This window comes from Manis pentadactyla, chromosome 7, assembly GCF_030020395.1.
Source record: "Manis pentadactyla isolate mManPen7 chromosome 7, mManPen7.hap1, whole genome shotgun sequence".
Taxonomy (NCBI): Eukaryota; Metazoa; Chordata; class Mammalia; order Pholidota; family Manidae; genus Manis; species Manis pentadactyla.
In genome coordinates, this window is record NC_080025.1 from 135,661,442 (window position 1) to 135,683,268 (window position 21,827).

Below are 21,827 nucleotides of genomic sequence, written 5' to 3' on the forward strand. Positions count from 1 at the left end.
TGGAGGAAGGACGCTGCGACAGTGAGTCTGGCTTTAGACCTTTGGAGTCTGCAGCATCTGTGGGATACCTGTGAGAAGACAGCCAGTGGGCAGCCAGACATATGAGTCGGAAACTCAGGGGTGAGAACTGCGCTGGAGAAAATAGATTTGAGAGCGATCAGCCTGCGGATGGTAATTAAAGCCAGGCAAGCACAGAAGGCTGCAGTGTGACAGGCAGTGTGGTTGTACAACGATACAGGAAATATGGTCCCTGCCCTCGCAACCAATGCAAAGTCAAGATTTGACATAGGCCCTAAAACTGTTTACGAACTCCCGTGTCTCCATGGCAACCACGGAGATAAGAGAGAGCTGTGTCCTTACCCTGGGACGGGAAGCCCACACAGATGGCTGCTGTCTCCCACAGGCCCCCTCATGCAGGGTCTGTCTCACTTCACGTGGGTCCTGCAGATAGCGGCGCCTGGAAATCCCACCCTTGCCAGTCCAAACCTGTGCTTCTCCCATGGGGCACATTTCTGAGCCATGGGACCAAAGAGATGGATGGAAAGGGTTGAACTGATCCTTTCTAAACCTCCTCTTTTCTAGTTCTGTCTCTCCACACCCCACTCCACCAAAACCATTCTGGGGGTGGCCGTAAGGACCGAACTGACAAATCCAGTGAAGCTTCAGTAACAACCTCGCTTGGCCTTTCTGGAATGTTCACACGCTTGGCCATTTCCTGCTTCTTAAAAATGTCCTGTGGCTTTGGTGGAAACAACCAGAGGCCTCATGCCCAGGTGTGCACTGCATGTCGGAGCTCTGCTGAGCATGCTCCCCGGGCACCTCGTTTTCCTCACAAAAAGGAGGTCTATACAATTATCCCCACTTTACAGATGAGAAGCCAAGGCTCAGAGAGATTAAACAGCTCTCCAAGACCACTCAAGAAGAGAGCCGAAAGTCACTGGAACACAAAGCTGTGCCCATAAGCCTTAAACTAGGGTCCCTCTGCTGGGGCTCCTGCTCTGCGTCCCTCAGGCCCCCTGCAGGCTCCGCTTGGACCCTCTCCTGCAAGGCGGCTCTTCTCAGTGTCCTCTCCACAGTTCTCTTTTCAACACTCTACTCCATTTTCTGTGGCCAGTTTTATCCTCAGGGTTCTGCCTCATCCATATGCAGACGGCTCTCAAAACCAAAACTACTTTGCTTAGATTTCTGTCCCGACCTCTCCAGGACTCCTGAGCGTCTTTACCTGGGGCCCAGTCATGTCCACCACTGGAGCCACAGTCATTTTCCTATACATGCTCTTTCTCCCAAGTCCTTATTGTGGTGCATCGCACCTCATGGGCTCAATCAGCAGAGCCAGAAATTGGGGAGTTTCCTCTGTACCCCCACACTCAATCAATGACCAGATACTGTTGAATCTGCCTTGCGGGTCATCATAAAACCCAGCCCAGCCCTCCACACTTCACAGTCTACTGCTTTATTGAGGCCAGCAGCACTTACCTAGATGACAAATAGCTCCTTCGCTGGTCTCCCCATCTCAGGTATAGCCCAGCCAATCTGCCTCCTGAGGGATATTTCTAACCGCAAATCTAATGTAGCTGCTTAACTTTAGGCCCTATTCTGGCTTCCCACTGATCCTGGAATAAAGTGTAAGCCCTTTGGCATGGCCTACAATGCCTTGCATGACCTGGCCTCTGAGAATCTGCCCATTGTCCCTACTCACCCTCACTTCCAATGCCTAGGAGAAAGCGTTGGCTTGCTCCCTCTGCTGAGCACGCTTGTACTGCTCTTGCCTGCTTGGTGAAGTCATCTGTCCAGCCTAGGCTCAGGCAACAATTGTGCAAACTTTTTACCAGTCTCCTTCCTTCTGTTTCGGCCTCCTCGGTGCCGTGTATGCATTTGTGTCACAGTGCTTACAACAGTGATGATACTTAGCTATTTACAGGTCTGCTTCCCTGTCCTGGAAGCTGAGTTCCTGGGTAGCAACACCCAGAGCTTATACGGTGGGATACTATTCCTGGTGCCCAGTGGCTAATAATTGTTCAATAAATGTTTGCTGACTGAAGGGATGAAGGAATGGATGCGGCCTCCTAATCTGACCTCATGATCTCAGAAACTGGACAGAGGGTCCCTAAGATACTGGATGGCATTGAGGAGATTGGGCTGAACTGGGGCTAGCTGAGGTTTTCAGGCTTCTAAAAGGGGCCGGGGTATCTTTTGCAAGGTGATAAAGCAGCCAGCCCATCGGCACACACCAACCCTACATCTTCCTTACCTCTGCACCCCAGGGCATAAACAAAAGGATAAACTATATCACAACCATGGGCTGGCTTGGTGAACTATGAAATTTTAAACCAAGATGTGGCTTTACATTTAGTGGAAACATCATTGGGTTTAAAACCAGAAGACTGGGCTTGAGCCTGGCCTCTAGAATTTATGAAATGTATGATTTCAGATAGTCATATAACATCTCTGAACTTCAGTTTCTTCTGCTTGGAACTGAAAGTGAAAAGTCCCCACCCCTCACGGTTGCTCTGAGGCTGAAATGAGGTTATATGTAAAAGTTCTCTGAACTTCCACGGTGCTGAGCAAACCCCACTGTCCTTCTACTCAGGGTCCTGCATGGCAGAGAGAATGTGTCCCATGCCTCAAGCCTCCCCAGAGATGCCAGGCTCAGAGGAGGCCAGCTGGGACCCTTCAGCAGAGGAGGAAGGCACCCTCAGACATCTGCACAGGCAGTTTTTAAACAGAGGGAGCATGGAGGAAATACCACAGAATTTATGGAGTGAAAGCTTTAAAAAGAAACACAAGGCTTAAGTCAAAACAGTTGACTCAACCCTGGGGGAGGTGAATGCCTGGATGTAGGAGGAAAAAAGATGTAATTGGACTGAGTTGAGACCTAAGGGAAAAACTCTGTGGGGTGTCCTACCAAGTGGGGTCAGTGGGCACCTCAATACACAGCTGGTGGAGGGGAAAACTGAAACTGCCTTTATGGAGGGTAACTCCTACCAGTGTTTTTGGAATGCACATCTTTGGGCCCAGCAGTTGCACTTCTAAGAATGTTGCTTGGGACAGCCTGACCCAAGGCCACAGTGATATGGTCAAGGATGTTCACTGCAGCCTCATTTCTAGTTGAGAAAACTTGGAAACTGTCTGACTGCCACTCGATGGAGGATGGGCTAAATGAATACAGCACACCTGTCCAGTGGATCCCTAAATAGCAAGCGACATAGATCTCTAGGAATGGGCATGGAAAGTGTTCATCAGACAGGAAAGGAACAAAGCCAGGTGCAGAATGGCACAGATATGATGGGGTTGTTTTCCTACAAACTAAGAATGTACCTCTGTTTGTATGTACACGGAAAACGGTACGGGAGGATGTACACTAAGATGGTGACAGAGTTTGTCTCTGGGAGTTAGGATTATAGGGTATTTTCTATATAGTTCTACAGAGTGGATTGTTTTAATAAATACATTATTAAAAAGAAAACATCAAAAGAATAGTTAAAGGCCTGGTGTTTAATTATGGTAAATATTACGGCAACAGCTTGCCCTTCATCCTAGAAAACTCTGGGCCAAACTGTCCCTGAAGTGTCTTATAGATACTGAAATTGTAATACAACTTTAATCATGTTTCTCTCCTGATGAAAATCCTTAATATCTCTCATATCTGACCCTTCCCCTCCATCTCGGTTAATTTACTGTCCACAACTCACTGAGTATTATCTCTGCTCTGAGGCAAGTGTAAAAGGGTGTGGTGACCTGTCCGTGGTGTTTACAGCTTCCACAACTCACAACTCACGTAGGCAGGGCTCCAGAAACATTCGCTGGAGGAATGAATGAGTGAACTCAGTGTCATGTAGGGGGCTGGCAGCAGGGAGGTTAGACATCTCTGCGCTGCCCACCGGCTGGCAAGACCCCCAGTGTCTTCACGAGCAGGGCAGGACCTGTGCCAGCTGCATGACATCATGTCCACTGGGCGACACGAAGAGCACATTCGAGGTGAAGAGCCTGGAAGGGGAGGTGGAATCTGATCACCAGGTGGCTTGGGGACTTCGTGCCGGTCACTTTCCCTTTCTGGGTTGCCATTTCCTCCTCTATAAATAAGAGCTGGGCTTGGTCAGCATTTCTCAAACCAGTTCCTAAGAACACTACATCCAGGATGTGTTAATAAATGTCCCTTACAAAGCATTCTGTGGTCAGAGACACTTGAGAAATACTGCTCTCTGCATCCCACTCTTGGAGTTTCACAACACACATCGCCAGGTTCAAGTCTCTGAGAGGCCTGTCAGTAAACGAACTTACTTATTAATGCTTACACCAGCATTTCTCACATTTCACCTTGGACTCTTAAAAACATTTTTTTTTCCCGAGCAACTTTCTGATGCATAGACTGCTCTGAGCAGTATTTGAGGTTCCCCAAGTCCCTGACCCCATGGCCATGGTGAATGTGCCCCCTCCCCGCCAGCTGGCTGCCTGCTGGCACCTCAAGGTGGCTCCTGGGGCTGATGGCAGGGTATTTCAGATGGTCCTTGTGAAGCACAGCCCTGTTTTGTGAGGGGGGATGCACAGATCTGTCACCATCTCAGTAAGGTGCTGACTGAATGGGATGAAGGTGACGTAGAATATGGAGAGGGGAGGAGGAGTCCAAAAGGGCTGGGCTGGAGCAGGGGGCACTCAGGTAGAGATGGGTTCAGCGGGTAGGGGCCCCCCAAGTAGGAATGCAAAACAGGGAGGTGGGGAAAATGGTCAGCAGAAAGGCAAGTATTTGGAAAATGCTTGGTACTTGCGTGGCTTGCTATCATATTTGTGGCTGTCACTCTTCTTTTCCTCTGAATTTAGACACCACTTGCATATTGATGCTTTCCATGTTTGAATATAAGCTTGTGATGAAGAGAATGGGCTTCAGAGTCATGCATCCCATGCCTCAGTTTCTTTTATAAAATGGCACTAATAATAAGCTTTCCCTCCAAGGGTGTTTGTGAGGATTAAATGAGTTAACACATGTGAACGTTCTTAGAATAGTAACTAGCACCTAGTAAGTACTCCGTAAATGGCCTTGTCATTATTAATTATTACTATTTGTATTTTCAGCCAAGATTCCTCTCTGACTTGACAGCTCTACTCATGTCTCCCAGGTATCTCAAACTTAACAAAACCAAAACTGAACTCTCGCTTTTCCCAACAACACCCCATCTCCCCCATCTCAGTAAGCGGCACCTGCACACCCAGAGCTCAAGTCCAGAACTTCCTCCCCGTTCCCTTTCACAGCCAGCCCACCAGGAAATCCCTCAGGGTCAGCCCCCAAATAGATTTCACATTCACATGCTTCTTTCCACTCCCCAGCACTGCTCCAGTCTGAACAGCGGCATCTCAGGATGAATGCAACAGCCTTTCTAAGTGGCACCCCTGTTTTTCCTCTTGCTCCCTTCCAGTGGATTCCTGACATGCAGCCAGAGGCTTTTACAAACAGAAATACAACCATATTAAAACCCTAACTGGCACATAAAATGAAGCTCCAGTTTCTCACTGTGGCCCTGCGCCGTCTGGCCTCTGTTGCCGTCCCCACCCCTTCCCCGCCGCTCCCCGAGCTGGCCCACTGTACGCCAGCAACACGGGCAGCTCTTGCCCATCCTGGAGCTTCTCTCTGTCGCCCTTTTTGCCCACAGGCTTTGCTCATGGCTCTGGGCATGATGGGCTCCTCCTCAGCTGAGATTCTCAGCCTCAAACTTCCCTCTTTTTGAAATCTGCGGACAGATTTCCCCTGTGACCCTCTCTTAGTGGCTCGCCCCAGTTGTCCTCAGTTACAGCTGTGTGCTCACGACCTTCACAGCACTGTTCTCAACCTACCATTACTAATTTATTTGTCTACCTGTTTATTGTCTATCTCTCCCCAGAGAAAATTTTCCAGACACTGTTTGTAAACTCAGCACAGAGCCTGGCCCCCCATACAGACTAAATAGATGGATGTCATGGTGGGTGAATAATACCTCTCTGATACAGGCTTCCCATAACTAAAGTGTAATGCTGACTAACAAGCAAAGACTCCATCTACTGTAGTCAGATAAGCACCGAGCTAGGACAAAGGACCATTCATGAGCCTGTGGACATACTTTTGGACATATAAGAAAACCTCCAACTCGTGATGAGTCCCTGACTTGCGGCACGATCTTTGGTCGTTCCCAATAGACAGTCGCCAGTGGCCCCTCCACCCCCCGCCGCTGACTCCAGAAGGAACCAGTGGACTTTGAGGGAGAGAGGCCTCAGTGCAGACGGCACTTTCTATCAAGCCCTGAATTTTTCTGGAACATTCACAGTCTCTTGACCCACATCTCTACTTAATTATGAATTTTTTGGGGGGTTGGGGGGTGTTCGTATCACATTACTTGTCTGAGCAGAAACCTATGGCTGCGACCACTATGTATCTCAGCAAACATGGGCCCTGTTCTGCTGGTGCTTCCCGGGGAAGTTAACATAAATGTTTATTGACAACACAGTCATCAAGAAAATAAAGTTGCTGATTCATTGCCTTACAATGAAACCCTGTGTTTTTCCCTCCTCTTCCTTCCTCTTTAGAAGAAAGCGCATTTTGGGGGCCCACTTGATGTGATGTTTCCTTGGTTGCCTGCTCCTTCTTCGGCCTGCAGACCGAGCTTCCCGTAAGGGCGGGGGTGCGGCCTCCCTCTCTCCTCTGGGGGACCAGCGCTCTAGGGTCTCTGAGGAACATGGAAGTCCTGGGGCTCCTCAAGCTGGAGGCGAATGGCTCCACGGCGACGGTGGCCCTGTCTGTGGTCCTCCTGGCCCTCCTGAAATGGTGAGTGCCCCAGCACGCTCCGGGGACGGTGACATTGTCAGAAATCGCAGCTCTGGAGCTTCGCTGCAACGAGGGTGGGTAGGTGGTGGGGGTGTTTTTCTTCTTTTCTAATCTAGAGGGAGTTGAGTATTAACACAGCTTCAGAATTAAAAGCAAACAGCCAGGTTAATCTTTTGCTAAAATGCATGAGATTGAGGTGTCAGGAAAGGCTGGTGATTCAGTGACTGAGAACACTACACATAATTAAGTCTGAAAGAGATGGAAAAAGAAACAGATTGGGAAGGTTTGGGTAGAAGTATTTCCTCGCACCCGCCACCCCCGGGTCACATCATCTCACCTCGTTTTTCTAAGATCCTCTCCTCCTGTTGGATTTGCGGCAGTCAGCCGCCTTCGGTTCATATTACATTAGAAACAAAAGAGACAGAGCAGCTGTCTGGCATCATGCACCTCTGTGTGGGAAGTCACCCACAGGACTTTCCATAGGTTTAAGGACAAAGTGGTGAAACTAATTTCCTATTTGTCTAATGTTTGGTAAGTGAATGGATTCTGAGGAACGTAGGGCATGCAGTGCCCACAAAGTCTGAGATCCTGAAAGGACCTCAGATATGAGCAGAGAGTAGCAGCTTGTGATTTTGTTAATTCAACAGGTTTCCTTATGTCGGGCCCAATCAAAGACTTGTCAGTAAATGGAAGGCCCCACGACATGCTATATTTATGCATATTCACCCTGCTGGTTAAACTTATTAGAGTTACCCACTCAATCAAAAGCACCTGGATTTAGACGGCTCTGGTTTTTGAGGGGAAAGTGGAAAAAATAATGGAGAATTCAAGTTTGAACAGAATTTCAATTTATGCTTCTGGTAGTGACAAAGCCTCCTCTGGATTAATAACTTGGAAAGCACTTTGAAAAGCATCAAGCATTATGCAAATGTAAGGTGTTACTCTTTTGGTATTTGCATAGCTGAAAATGGAATTCATGTTTGATGTCTATGATGATGAAATTACTTCTTGGAAATTGGCTCTGAAACCCAGCTTCAGTCCTGGTGCTGTTTTGCTTTTTAACTGGTTTAATTATCTTCTGAACTTTCCTATCTCAGGGTAGCTTATCTTGCCTTGAAACCAGCCACCTGCAAAACCAAGAGCAAATGGTGGCCCTCTCCCTCAGCCTCCCCCATTAACCCATCTGGACGTGCTTCCATGCTCAGTGACGCACACGGCACGGGGCCTGACGCATAGGAGGTGCGTAGTGGATGTCAGCCACTCTAACTACCATCTGTGTAACCTAACACAGAGGAGAAGACATCTTTTGTGCTCTAGGTATATTTAAAATTTCTTACTAGTGTGATTATTAATATTCATTTCTCATCACTAGCTATGCTTTGACTGTGGTTCTCCAAGTGTCCCACCTGAGTCCTCCAGGTGATCTCACATGTTTGTGTCTGTATTTTTTGTATCTTTTTTCATTTCTGCCTTTGTAACTCCCAACTCAGTGCCTGCCATATTGTATGGCCTTGATAAATGTTTGATGAATGAATGAATGAATTGCCTACATTAATGCCGCTCTGGTCCCAGAAAGCATGTGTCCTGACTGATAAGTTGCTGCTAACTGGGTGTTAATAATCAGTGCAGATCAGAGTCATGGACAATAACGCTGCCCTGTTCAGCAAGAGCTATGCATTCGCAATCTATTCCCTGGGCCATATTAGTAACCTGGGTCAAAGACGCAGAGATTAGATAAAGGCACAAGCAAGGTGGTAAATAGGAAGTAAGAGATGATTTCCATTTGTTATCTCAGAAACATTTATTGATCTGTCAATGTGTGCCAGGCATGGAGTGAGGCCCTGGCACAAGGTCAGGGAACAGGAGGTCTGGGTCAGTGCCCAAGGCAGGCGGAGACTGGAGGCTGTGGGCTAAGCGCCGTGTGTGGAGAGAATAACGCTGAAGGAGAGGACACCGCGGCTCTGGCGGCCCCGGGCCTCTCCCTCGCTCCGGCTCCAGGTGACCGTCCGCAGGCTCCCCACCCGCCTCCTCCTCTAGGCAAGACTCCAGGCGGCCTCTGAGCAGCAGGCATCAGCTTGACTGAGGAGAGGCCTCCCTCCCGCTTCGTTCTGAGAGGAACCCCAGGAGGGGGAGGGGTGCTCAGGGAAAGCAGGAGGTGCCGAGACACCCCCCAGCCCCACCGCCCACGCACCGCCCAAGCCAGTTTGCTCCTGAGGAGAAACTGTGGAGGCCTTTGAAACATCCCAGCCGCCTGGCCTGTCCTTCAAGGGCCTGGGCGGGTGTGATCGCCACGGAGGGCGCGGACCCCGAGAAGTCTACATGATCGCTTCAGCCAGCTGGTTGTTCTTCCAAGGCAGGGATGAGGGCTCTGGCTCACCGCACTTCTGGAAACCTCCGTGCAAGCAGATGTTCCTCCCACAGTGGGTCTCATGTGGGTGAAGTCAAACCACGTGTCAGCCCCGCACGCAGGACACAGGCTGTGGCTCCGCCTCTTCCGGCGCCTCATCTCCCCGACGCGCCCACGCCCGTGCGGTTGGCAGCGCTGAGAACCATCACGCGGCCGCGGGAGGCTTTGCCTTGGCCCTTGCTGGCCTCCCAGCGTGGAATTCCCTTCCTGCTCTCTCTCCTTCAGTGCTAGGTTCAGGGGCATCTCCTCAGAGGAGCTTCTCCTGTTTGCCCAAGGCACTTACCAGCCCCCACTCACTGAGTTTTTCTCATCTCTCTCAGTACCCCTCTCTCACACAGTGCCCAGTATGTAGTTGGCACCTAACATATTTTGGCTAAAGGCTAATTCCAGCCTCTAGTCTCTGCTGGTATTCTTCTTGCTGGTTCTTCTGAGTCTTCATAGCGCAGAATAAATCTTATTCTTTTGCCTACGTGAATCACCCCCTTTCCTGAAAGCCTATTGTATTTTCAGTTTGTACCAACTTGGTGTCCACTTTTTAAATTATTCAGGTGTACTCTTTTTGTATCCCCACTCACCCTGTAAGCAGAGACCATGGCATGCACTTGACAAGTGCTTCTTAACTATTTAGTGCATGTGTGGCTTTGGAAAGAAGACAAAAGACTTAATTTCCTTTAAAAAGAGACCATTATAAAATAGGCATAGTATAGTTTGATAGTTTTCCCAAAGCTGCATCTGACACAATTTTCCAATGACTATCATTTACACTGACAGTTATGTAGCTGCTCAGTGTGAGCTGGGGTATAAGATCGGGGCTGTTCCCCTAGGGTTGGAAATAGAGCCAGGTATGTCAAATATTAGCTATATGAATTATAATATCAGCTATATTAGTACATGAAACACATGTGAAGGTGATTAACACATATGACAAAACATCTTAAGAACTCATTTTCCTATATAAAATTGTTTGAAATTCTTGCTTCTGGAAGAGATTTGATGTACAAGAAGTAAGTTGTGCAAGTTGAATACTGCTAGAAGCAATCTTAACTGCCAGTGTATTTAAACTTTGAAGTGCACCTAAGAATTGGGAGCCAGATTCCTGTTGGTAAGAGAAAGATTTCTTTATTAAAAAAGACTGTAAGGAAATACCCTAAATATTAAGAGTGGTTTCCCTGCAGTGGTGAGATTATGGTGATTTTTATTTCTTCTATTAGTTCTGAAGCTTCCATATTTCTCTGATGAGTATGAATTACTAACAGAAAAAGAGAAACTTTAGTAAAACGAGTAGGAAATTGCTCCTCTCTAGTGAAGAGGAAATGAATTTTAGGCTTTGGCATGGAGGTTTGGGGACAGAAATCTCACTATTTTTTCAGAAGAGTAGGGGAATTTGGAGTAAAGGGGGGAGCTTCTTGGCAGACAAAGCAGTGAGAAAGGTAAACTGTGGCTGTTTGGTTAAGCAGATAAACAGTAAGAGCATGTAAACCCATGAATATGGTGGGGGCTGAAAAGGGCTGTTTTTGAAAATCTGAAGTGTTTTTAATGCCATCTGCACTTACGGCTCTGAAGCCCAAGACCCAGAGCTATGAATCCAACTGGAAGTTAAAATATGCAGCAGGGTATGTTAGTGTTCTGATCAAGTCTCATTCTAAGACCAGGTAAAGGTAAAATGTGTTGGTGATCATTAAAACTTAAGACTGTAACAAAAATGTCCATCAGCTATACCTAAAAGTTTCTTTCCCAGAGATATTGCATTACATGTGGCAAACTAGAATATAATTATAGACTTAGATCTAGTCCCAGACCATATTAAGAAAAACCATTGTTCCCTGGGATGCAAGGATAGTTCAACATATACAAATCAGCACACATGATATAACACATTAACAGAATGAAGGAAAAAAATCATCTGATCATCTTAATAGATGCTGAAAAAACATCTGACAGAATTCAGCTTCCTTTCATGATAAAAACTCTCAATGAATTAGGTATAAAAGGAATTATCTCAACATGATAAAGGTCATATGACAAACCCACAGCCAATATCATACTCAATTCAGTGAAAAGCTGAAAGGTTGCCCACTCTCACCACTTTTATTCAACATAGTACGAGAAGTCCTAGCCAGAGCAAGTAGGCAAGAGAAAGAAAGAATAAGAATCCAAATTGGAAAGAAAAAAGTAAAATTGCATCTGTTTGCAGATGACATGATTTTATATATAGAAAATTCTTAAGACTCCACCAAAAAGCTGTTAGAGAAATAAACTAATTCAGTAGTACAGGATACAAAATCAACATATGAAAATCAGCTGCATTCCAATATATTAACAACAAATCATCTGAAAAAGAAATAGAGAAAACAATCTCATTTACAGCAGCATCAAAAGGAATAAAATACTTAGGAATAAATTTAATCAGTAAGTAAAAGTTCTATACACTGAAAATTATGACATTGATGAAAGAAATTAATTGAAGAAGACAAATAAGGACATGGGAAAGATATCCTGTGTTTGTGGATCAGAAGAATTAATATTGCTAAAATGTCCATACACCCAAAGTGATCTACAGATTCATGTAATAATCCTTATCAAAATTCCAATTGCATTTTCCTCAGAAATAGAAAAAAAACAGTCCTAAAATTTGTATGGAACTACAAAAGACCCTGAATAGCCAAAGCTATCTTGAGAAAGAAGAATAAAGCTGATGGCATGACAATTTCTGGTTTCAAACTTTAATACAAAGGTATAGTAGTCAAAACAGTATGGTTTTGCCATAAAAACAGATACATAGACTAATGGAACAGAATCAGGCATACAGAAATAAACCCATGCATATATAGTCAGTCAATTTTTGACAAAGACACTAAGAATACCCAATGGGGAAAGAGTAGTCTCTTTAGTAAATGATGTTGGGAAAACTGGATAATCACATGCAAAAGAATGATACTGGACCCTTATCTTTTACCACACACAAAAGTGAACTCAAATTGTATTAAAGGCTTGAATGTAAGACCTGAAACTATAAAATGCCTAGAAGAAAACATAGGGAAAAAGCCCCTTGACATTGGTCTTGGCAATGATTTTTTGGATATGAAACCAAAAGCACAAGCACCAAAGCAAAAATAAACAAGTGAGACTACATCAAACTAAAAAGCTTCTGCAAAGTGAGAGAAGTAATTGACAAAATGAAAAGGAATCTACAAAATGGGAGAATATATTTGAATATATTCAAATATTTGCAAACCATATATCCGATAGGGGGTTACTATCCAAAATATATGAGGAACTTATACAACTCAGTAGCAAAAAAAACAACCCAATCAAAAAATGGGCAAAGGACCTCAATAGACATTTTCCCAAAGAATACATACTAATGGCCAACAGGCATATGAAAAGGTGATCAATATTATCAGTTATCTTGGAAATGCAAACCAAAACCACGAGCTATCACGTCATACCTGTTAGAATGGCTATCATCCAGAAGAGACAACAAGAGTTATTGAGGATGTGGAGCAAAGTGAACCCTTGTGCACTTTTGGTGAGAATGTGAATTGGTGCAGCCATTACGGAAAACAGTATGGAGGTTCCTCAAGAAATTAAAAATAAAAACTACCAAATGATCCAGTAATCCCACTTCAGGGTATATATCCAAAGGAAATTAAATCAGGATCTCAAAGGGATAGGATCACCCCAATATTCATTGCAGCCTTATTCACAATAGCTAAGATATGGAAACAACCTAAGTGTTCATGAATGGATAAAGAAATTGTGGAATATATGTACAGTGGTATGTTATTCAGCCTTAAAGAAGAAGAAAATTGTGCCATTTGTGACAATGTGGATGAACTTGGAGTATATTATGTTACATGAAATAAGACACAGAAAGACAAATATTGCATGATCTCATAAATATGTGGACTCTAAAAAAGTCGAACTCATAGAAGAGAGTAGAATGGTGGTTGCCATTGATTGTGGCAATCGTTACACAAGGTATATGAAAACACTAAGTTGTACCCCTAAAATATATACAATTTTTATTTGTCACTCCTACTTCAATAAAGCTAAAAGAAAAAAAGCCCATTGAGATGGAATATGGGCATCCTGCTGAGAAATCTCGAGCTTGTCAGAACAAGGAAGCCACTTAAGATGTCTCCGGATATCATCAGAGGTGGATGGAGGGATGTCTAGCCCATGGGTATTTGCAGACTGAAGATCAGTTTGGCTACCATTTCCCAAGGGGTGTTCTTTAAGAAAGCTTGGGAAATTAAGGGTAAGTTAGGCCCTTCTTGGAGATGATAGCATATCAAAGGCTCTGACAGGTTCTGCAGTAAAGAAATCTGTTAAATTTATTTAACCCAGTATTTCCCAAACTTATTTGATTAAATGATGCTGTACTGGGCAGTTGAGATCAGCTGGGACAGTCCCTGAAAACAGTGGTAAGATGCGTACGTAGCCTGGTGGTAATGGCGGGGCTGCTGAACAGAGGAATAAAACAAGAGCTCTGCAAGCCCTGAGGCTCCAGGGTTGATGATGTTTACTTCAGGACATGGAGGGTATGGAGTCTGGGGGACAAAGTAGGGCCAGTGTGTAGGGCTGGCTCCAGTTCAACACCAAGCAACAAATAACCACAGCTACCTGGCATTGGCGGGGACGCTGCCTTGGGAGTTGGGAGCATCCCTCGGTGGCCATCAGGAACGCTGCCAAAGCTCTTCCCACGTGGTGTGGGCAGTTGGCGCAGATGGCCACCGAATGCCTTCTGGATCTGGACTCCATGATGCCTCGTCTGCTGGTGCTCCTGCCATGCCAGGTGCGAGCTGACCGTAGCTGCTGCTGCTGAACAGCAAGTCTGACAAAACACAGGTGACCGCATAGTGACTGCTCCCTCCTCTACCTGCACGCCCTGCTTCGCCATGTCCCGAACACTCCCAGGAAGCCACTTTAAGGGACCTCACTGTAGCTTGGCTCATGACTCTTGCCTTCCAGCCCATTTTCTGGGTTGCCAGCCAGTCAGAGTGGCTTTGTGAAGCAGAAGGGTCTTGGGCTGTGCCTTGAAATGCAGGGAAGAATTGACTTGGCAGAGGAGAGGAGGGAGAAAATTTCAGGTGGGGAAGAATGACAGGCGAAGGCAACATGAGGGTTTATAACATTCAGTGGAACAAAACATCAACAGTGTGAATAACGGACACATTTTAGAAATACATTTTAAAGGCCGTGGATAATTTCCAGTGCCCCAGAGCATCTAGAAAAGGATGCATGCTATTTCTCTTTTTTATTTTTTGTACTTTTGTCTGGGATATGCTGGGTACTTTGGTTTAATAACTCAGTGATGAGCTTGGAGATAAAATTGAGCCTGCTTATGAAAACCAGGTCCATGCTTCCTCGAGGACCATTTTCACAGAATATTGTTTTTCTGTTTTCTCTCTTTTAAAATAGTTATACACGGTATCTGTAGCCTTCCCCTCACTTTATTGATTTTCCAGAACGAGAGTACGAGGTGTGACTATAAAGTAACGTGACTGATTATTTTAGCATACACACCAGAACTTATACATCCAGATGAATTGTATGACCTTCAGAAGCACTTTCCTGATAGGCTAAGCCGTTGCTGCGGATATGCTGCTAGCAGAAAACGCATTCTTAGCACTTTTCTTTGGGAACGGTCCTTGGTGTGTCTGGATGCAGTCTTTTCACAGCTCAAATCATCATCTTTGTTGAGAATGGTTTGGTTTTTAAAAAATAGCCCAATTTTGGCAAATAGGTGATTAGGCTAGGTAATATTATTTCCAATTCCAAATAGGTGATTAAGCTGGGTAATATTATTTTCAATTCCAAACAAAACATGATTCTAAAACAATAAGGCTTCTTGTTTGCTCAAGAGTTTAGGATCCAGTTCTGCAAGCCTGGGACTCTGTTGCAGGGCCACACTCATCGACCGTGTGATTGTTCTTCATTTTGTTGTGTTGTTTTCAAGGAAACAGCAATCGTCTTAATACTTATGGTCATATGTTCTCTTATCTTGTAAAGAATTCAGGTTTCTGGTAGCATTTATTCTTGGGGAGAGATGAAAGAAGAATAGCATTCATTCTATAAACAAAACAAACCAGGAAATTTGTGTTGGTGCCTTACTGAGGCGCTTGAGTATACGCTTGGTGCCACTTACCATGGGAAGACAGTGGCTTTTCCAGAAATAAAGCTATTAAATGAACCCTTCCTCCATCCCTGAACACCATACAACCAACCTGAGGCTGTCATTTGCCACTGAGGGTAAGTGCCCTGTCTTTGGGAACCTGAGCAATATTACAGGGGTTTGTTTCTCCTTGCAGAAATGTACATCTGGACACGGGGATGGGACTTCGGGGAGAGAAGGGCCGGGGGGCTCACACTGCTGTGGACTGGCACTTCAGTTGCTGAGAGCCACCCTGTTCTTGATTTGCCAGAAATACGTGAGCTTGCCAACTTCCTGGGCTGGGGGAGGGGAGGAGCGTTGGCTGAGGGGTGAGGCCCCAGGGCCCACGGCCTTCTCAGGTGTGTCCGGCCTCCCGGCAGAGTCTGGTGCTGGGCCACAGTGCGGGGACATCCTATACCTCCATGCGTCCTTGCAAGGGTGTGCTGCTTAGATTTCACCTCAGCAGACAGCACTTCCTGAACGTGGTCCCAGAAAGAGGATGGCCCTTTTTTCTCAAACGTATCTGGGCTCATGGTGTGGAGGTGGCCTGAAAGCAAAGCCAGCCTCTTCAAAGAGTGGCTTCGACCGGCGCCTTGTTTCCCAGGCACTGCACAGACACCCGACGGAGAGCCCGCGCTCCGCCCCTAAACCAGCGGCTGCCTCCACGTTCTGAGCTGACAGGCGCCGGAATGCTCTCTCCTTCTGTTTAAATCCTGACCAGCTCTCAAAACCTTGTCCAAATATCACTCCTCTTGAAGGTCTCCTTAAGCAGGCCGGCCCTCCACAAGCCCTGCCTCCTTTGAATTCCAGCTGTGCTTTCTCTCTCTATCTCGGCGCCTGGTACATAATTTTCTTGTTTATGTTTGCGACCCATCTTCCCTGACTGTACGGCGCTGAGGGCAGGGCCTGACTCTAAGCCAAGGAGTGCCTTTGCATGGAAGCTGCTGTAAATGGCAACGGTCACAGTCGTGCCTCAGGTAACTGAGAGAACCGCACTGCTTCCAAAGGGTTATTGTGCCATGTGTGCGTGCAAGCCCGGGAAGGATGGGACAATCTCCCTCCAACTTGCACACTAGTGGCACCGTGTTCTCAACACCTGGCAGGATACCTTGCACGTGGCTCATAGAAAGAGTAAATAAATTACTTCTGAGTTCACACACTCACCGAATGCTCAAGGTTTTCCCCGGCTGTGTGTGGGTTCTACCTCATTGACGTGCAGTTGAGAACATTCCCATGAATTCAGAGGGGTCAGGTAATCGTCACCTTTGAAATGGACGAGCAAGGCTTTGGTGCGAAAGGAGGGGACGGGCTAGGATGCAGGAGGCAGCAGTGGGAAGGCGCGGCATGCGGGAGCACAGCGCCCTCGGGGTCTGAGCGGGGTGCCCCATCACAGAGTGGGGGGAGGGGAGGCATCCCAGGACACACACTTCCTCCTCCGTCGCCACGGCTTACGGCAGTGCTATCTAAACTTTCCCCCCAACACCCACTGTTTATATTGTGTCCCCATAGAGCCCCTGTTCTACTGCCCAAACAACAATGTATATTTTAGTAATGACTGATTTGTTTTCCCATTTTAACATTCAGAGACAAGCTGATGGAGACTCTGTAATGAGAACAGCTGATCGATGAGATAACCAGCGTCAGTGTACTCGGTTATAATTCCACTTCAAAGCAAAGGCACTTGACATTTTAGTTAACCTGCACAATCTTATTATCTTATTATCAATAAACGCATAATTTACATTAGACTCTCTGAAATGTTGGAAATATCTCATGTACCCCCATCCTTCCCTCCTCACAAATCAGTGGGCATCTGGGGACTCCAGGCTGTAAGCCTTGTAAAGCAGTTATACATTTAAGGGTTGGAACTATCTGTACACAGAGAACGACCAAGATAAGTAGCATCATCTCGTGAGGAGAAGACAATAGAGGGACGTAATTGGGGAGTTCCCAGGACAAATCTGTCATCGTGGAAATCAGCTAGGCCTTCCTAGTTTAGGACAGATAACACTTTTTCCACTAGATGACTCTGGGAACCTCATTCCATCCTTTTGCTAGTTACCTCATTGAAAAGAGAGAGTGACAGTCCCTGCGTCTTGGCACATGGCATCTCTCCACCTAGCCACCTGGGTCAGCTCTCCCTCACCAACAGCCAACCAATCCACAGTCTTTCCAGTATCATGGAGAGAGAATGTATTGTACCATTCTTTCCTCTACCTGCTCTCCTTCTACTATAGTTCAGGATTTCAAGAGCATCCCTTGGCCCTAAACTGCTTCCTTGCTGGCTTCCCTGCACCTGTCTCGTGCCTCTCAGATTTGTACTGCAACTCTGCAGCCAGAATAACACCCCAAAGCTTGCTGTTTGGCTGTATAAAGCCCCTCCGTGGCCCTCCACCTAGGGCCTGGTACACGAGGCCCTCTCTGAGCTGGTCCACCCACCTTGGCGTGGTCATCGACCATTGCTTCTCAGCCAGCTCTCTGCTCTCTGGTGCTCACCCTTCCTTCCACACACCATGCTGCCTTCTCTTGGCAGGGTGCCCTGCTCCGGTGAGAGCTTCCGCAGTCCCTGGGCTCCTGGCCCCACTGCACCCACCTTCATTCTCTCTTACCATTTACCGGGCTTCCCATGAGTAGGCGAGCTTCCCGAGGGCAGGATTGGACCTCACTCAACTTTTGCCCTAGGTGCCCAGCACTGGGCTGGGGCCTCAGTTCATTTTATTGGATAACAGACATTCAATTATTTGTTAAGCCAAACTGAATTAAAAGAAATAATATATAGGATTTTGTGTGGCACATGCTTGGCATGTATAGATGCCCAATACATGCTAGCACTTTGCTGCTGTGCATATTATCATGGAGAATTTCCATTCGTCTCTTGCTGTGTATCACTGTCACCAGATTCCACCCCATTTGTTATAAACACAATTTCATTTAACTGAACTCTGGAGCTTAAATGAGATTTTGTCTTTATACTTCAGGCTGGCCTGGGTTGTGGGTGAAGTTCACCCCTGAACTATTAATGAAGCAACGATTGCTAGACAAAATCAGAGGGCAAAGGTGACTGTCGAACCCATTTAGGAAACTAAACTACTCCCCAGCACTCCAGCAGCGTGTCAGTTTGCCAACACTGTCTTTAAAAGCACACTAAAAACGCTTCAGTGTGGGCTGCCTTTCCCCCTGGTGTAAAGGTCCGGAACCTGAGCCCAGACTGGAAGCAGATTGGCTGGATTCAAATCCTGGCTAGCCTCGACTCTTTAAACAAGTTTGAAAGGTCTGTGCATCTCAGCACCCCATCTGTAAAATGGGGACAGTAGCAATACTTCATAGCATGTTGGGAAAATTAAATGAGTTAAAACATGGAGCCGACTCAGAACAGTGCTGGGCCAGTCAGTGTTCAATAAGTGATAGCTATTGTTATTATCTGGTAACTGCAGGCTAATACACAACAATGCTATGTAGATAGATCACGGCTTTGTTTTTATTTTAAATAATCGATTAACTAATTAATTGACTTTAACATCATTCGGAATTCTCACATGATCCCCAGGAATGCACCCAAGTGAGAAGTGAGGAGAGCCATCCCTCAGACAGGTGCCCTGTTTTGCTTGACCTTGGGCTTGTGTCACTAGGTAGCTTTCAACCTTGAACAAGTGAGAGGGGGCTTAAAACACTCCTATTAGATTCAGCAGCTAAGAAGACTTGGGTGATGTTGCAGATGGTCACTGATGGTGTGGTAGGAACAGAAGCCAGAATACAGCAGGTTTGCAAGGATTGGGAAGGAAGGCAATTGAGAAGAAGAGTGTAGGCTTTCCTTTCAAGAAGGTGTGAGATGTCAGCTGCCTTTCTGAGCTTCAGTTTCCAATGACAAAGTGGAGCGGATCCTCCTCTTGCAGTCTCCTTAACAGGGAGTATGAGCACGTTGTGAACAAATCTTATACTGACATATATTATTGGTCTGTTGATGGCAATTGTTTATCTTTTAGTTGTAGGTGTTTAAAAGTAAAAGTAAATCTATTTCTTGGAAAGTGCTTCATCAGTCAAGCTCCAACTCAATTTGCTTTTCAGAAAATTTTCAGTTTCCTATAACAAAATTTACATTTAGCCTCTGATTTGAACAGTAACCACATGATTCTGCTTTTCATTTGGTCTTTGTTTCATTGCTTGACCTTTACCTTGCATGTGAGTTTGGGAACTTGAAGAGTAGATGAGGCATATCAAGCCAGTAAGTCAGTCCCGTCTCCTCTCTGCTCTCAAGACCTTTGGTTTCCTGCACACTCTTGTGCAAGCCCTTACCTTCAATATCCCTTAACTATGACACTGTAAATGTTCCTTTGCAAATGCAATCCTCTCCCAACCTAAAGCACACAAATAGGCCAGCCAACAAACCAACCAACTAACCAGCTAACCACCTCGGCTTTGACTGTACGTTCCACTCCACCTACCCCTCCCTCCTATCCTTCTCTTCCCAGACAAGTAGCCTGAAAGAGGACACCGCACCTATTCACTGTCTCACCTCTTATTTACCCTTCAGCCCCACAAGGGACTTCACTTTCACTGTCCACTGAACCGACTCCAAGGCCATTGTTAAATGGAGTTAACATTTCCCAATCCAACTCTTTCTTTAGTACTTTGTAATATTTGACTCTGGTATGTTTAGCCTCTGTTACTGTTAGGATAGGCCAGAGCCCTCGGTTGTGTAGGGGTAGAAAAAAGGTTGAGCACCTTGATTATGATGTTGAACACCTGATGGCCTCATTTTACAGATGAGGAAATGAAGGTCCAGAAAAGTTTAGTGAATTGAACTGTATTAGCCATTGTTCCAATAATGCTATGTAACAAACAACCCCAAACTCAATGGCAAACAACATTTATTTTTCTCACAGTCTGTAGTGGGATGGGGTAGCTCTAATTCAGGCTATGGGTGGGGTTCAGATCTGCTTCGTATGTGTTTGGAATGGGACTGAGGCTGAGAAGGCTACTTAGGGAAATTCTAATCCTGACAGATCACAGGAAGGCAAAAAAATGCAGGAGGAAATAATCATTGTCTTTTCAGGCCCAAGCCTGGAAGTGGTTTAATGTCACTCCTGCCCATACTCAGTTGGTTAAAGCCAGTGTCATGTCTAAGACTAATATTATTGGGGTGGGGAAGAAGACCCCACCCACTATAGTGGGAGGTACTTAAAAGTCATAGAACAACGGGTGATGATGTAGAATTTTGATCAGGGAGGACATGAAGAATTGAGAGTAATGATTCAATCTACCATTTGCTCCAGAATCTCACACATCTGGGTTCAGATCTCTGGCAAAGCAGAAAGAGGCCATTGAGTTGTCACAAAACAAAGACAAGATAAAACAAAACAAGAAACAAAAATAAAAACAAAGAATAAACAAAAACGTAAATCTATCATACGTTTGGATTTTTATTGTAAATGAGAACAATGCTCTCTGAAAAAAATAACAGGTGTGGATGGGGCATTGACAGCTGAGACCCCTGTACAGTGGGGCCCGGCGGGTCTTGGCCGACCCACTGATGAGCCAACACCAATAGTACTCAAGAAGGGTGGCGAGCTTCAGTTCCAGCCAAGTGAGTATGGAGGCAGATTCTCCAGGCCCAGGTCTTTGTATTGGGCTGAGTATTGTCCCCTGAAAATTTCACATCCACTCAGAATCTTGGAAGGTGACTTCAGATTAGATCTCAGGTTGGACTGAACCTAACCAGAAATTTCTAGTTGAATAAGCAATGGAGGTCAGGGGACTGATGATGGAGCCAGACCCTACTCCAAGGAGAGCAAAGACTGCTTCAGGGCCAGGAGCAGCTGCCACAGAAAGGGCCTAACTCTAGCCTGGAAAAGCAGGACCGAGGGAGGCATTTCCCAAGTCCAGAAGACCAGAGGAGGCCTGAATGCAGAACGCCTCGCGTGTTCACCAGATCCTGAAATACAACAACCACGGGACATCCTTGTAGATTGTGAACTGTATTGTTTAGGACAAATTCATTGTTCCACATGGGGCTGTAAATTTATGGGTACCATTGTGCCAGGAAAGGGCTATGGCTGAAAACATAAATAGCTCTAGATTTGTTTTAAATGTTCTCGTGGGTGCTAAGGCCTACTGTATTATTAAAGAAAAAAAATATGTTCTAGGATTTTCTCTTGTCCTCTAGAAACTACCTCTTGGTGCTGGCCAGTGACTCTAAGAAAAAAGGGTGTGTCTTGATATCACAGGGCCTGTTACACAGGGTGAATTTAACTTCCAAAGGTTTTGGCATTAAACCTTCCAAAAAAGGGTTTCAAAGATAAAAAGAAACTTTAATCTCACTTCTGTCCTCTCCATCATGCCCTTTTGTACTAGGAAGTCTCTGGTGCATCAGAATAGGAGGTGCTTTTGCAATCCAAAATCAGCCACAAAATTTTACTTCCTTTTTTCCTAAAAAAAAAAAGGCTACACTGACTAAAACTGCTAAAATATAGATT

The 21,827-nt window shown here is 45.7% G+C and overlaps 1 protein-coding gene across 1 annotated transcript in view; it reads left to right on the top strand.

Annotated features, from left to right (window-relative positions):
* Positions 1 to 6,544: 6,544 nt before the first annotated feature.
* Positions 6,545 to 21,827, top strand: part of TBXAS1 (thromboxane A synthase 1) — a 134,490-nt gene continuing 119,207 nt past the window's right edge. Inside the window, exon 1 of the mRNA XM_036926086.2 lies at positions 6,545 to 6,790. Within this exon, the coding sequence (XP_036781981.2) occupies positions 6,702 to 6,790 (89 nt within the window). The 5' untranslated portion in view covers positions 6,545 to 6,701. The remainder of the gene's footprint in view (positions 6,791 to 21,827) is intronic.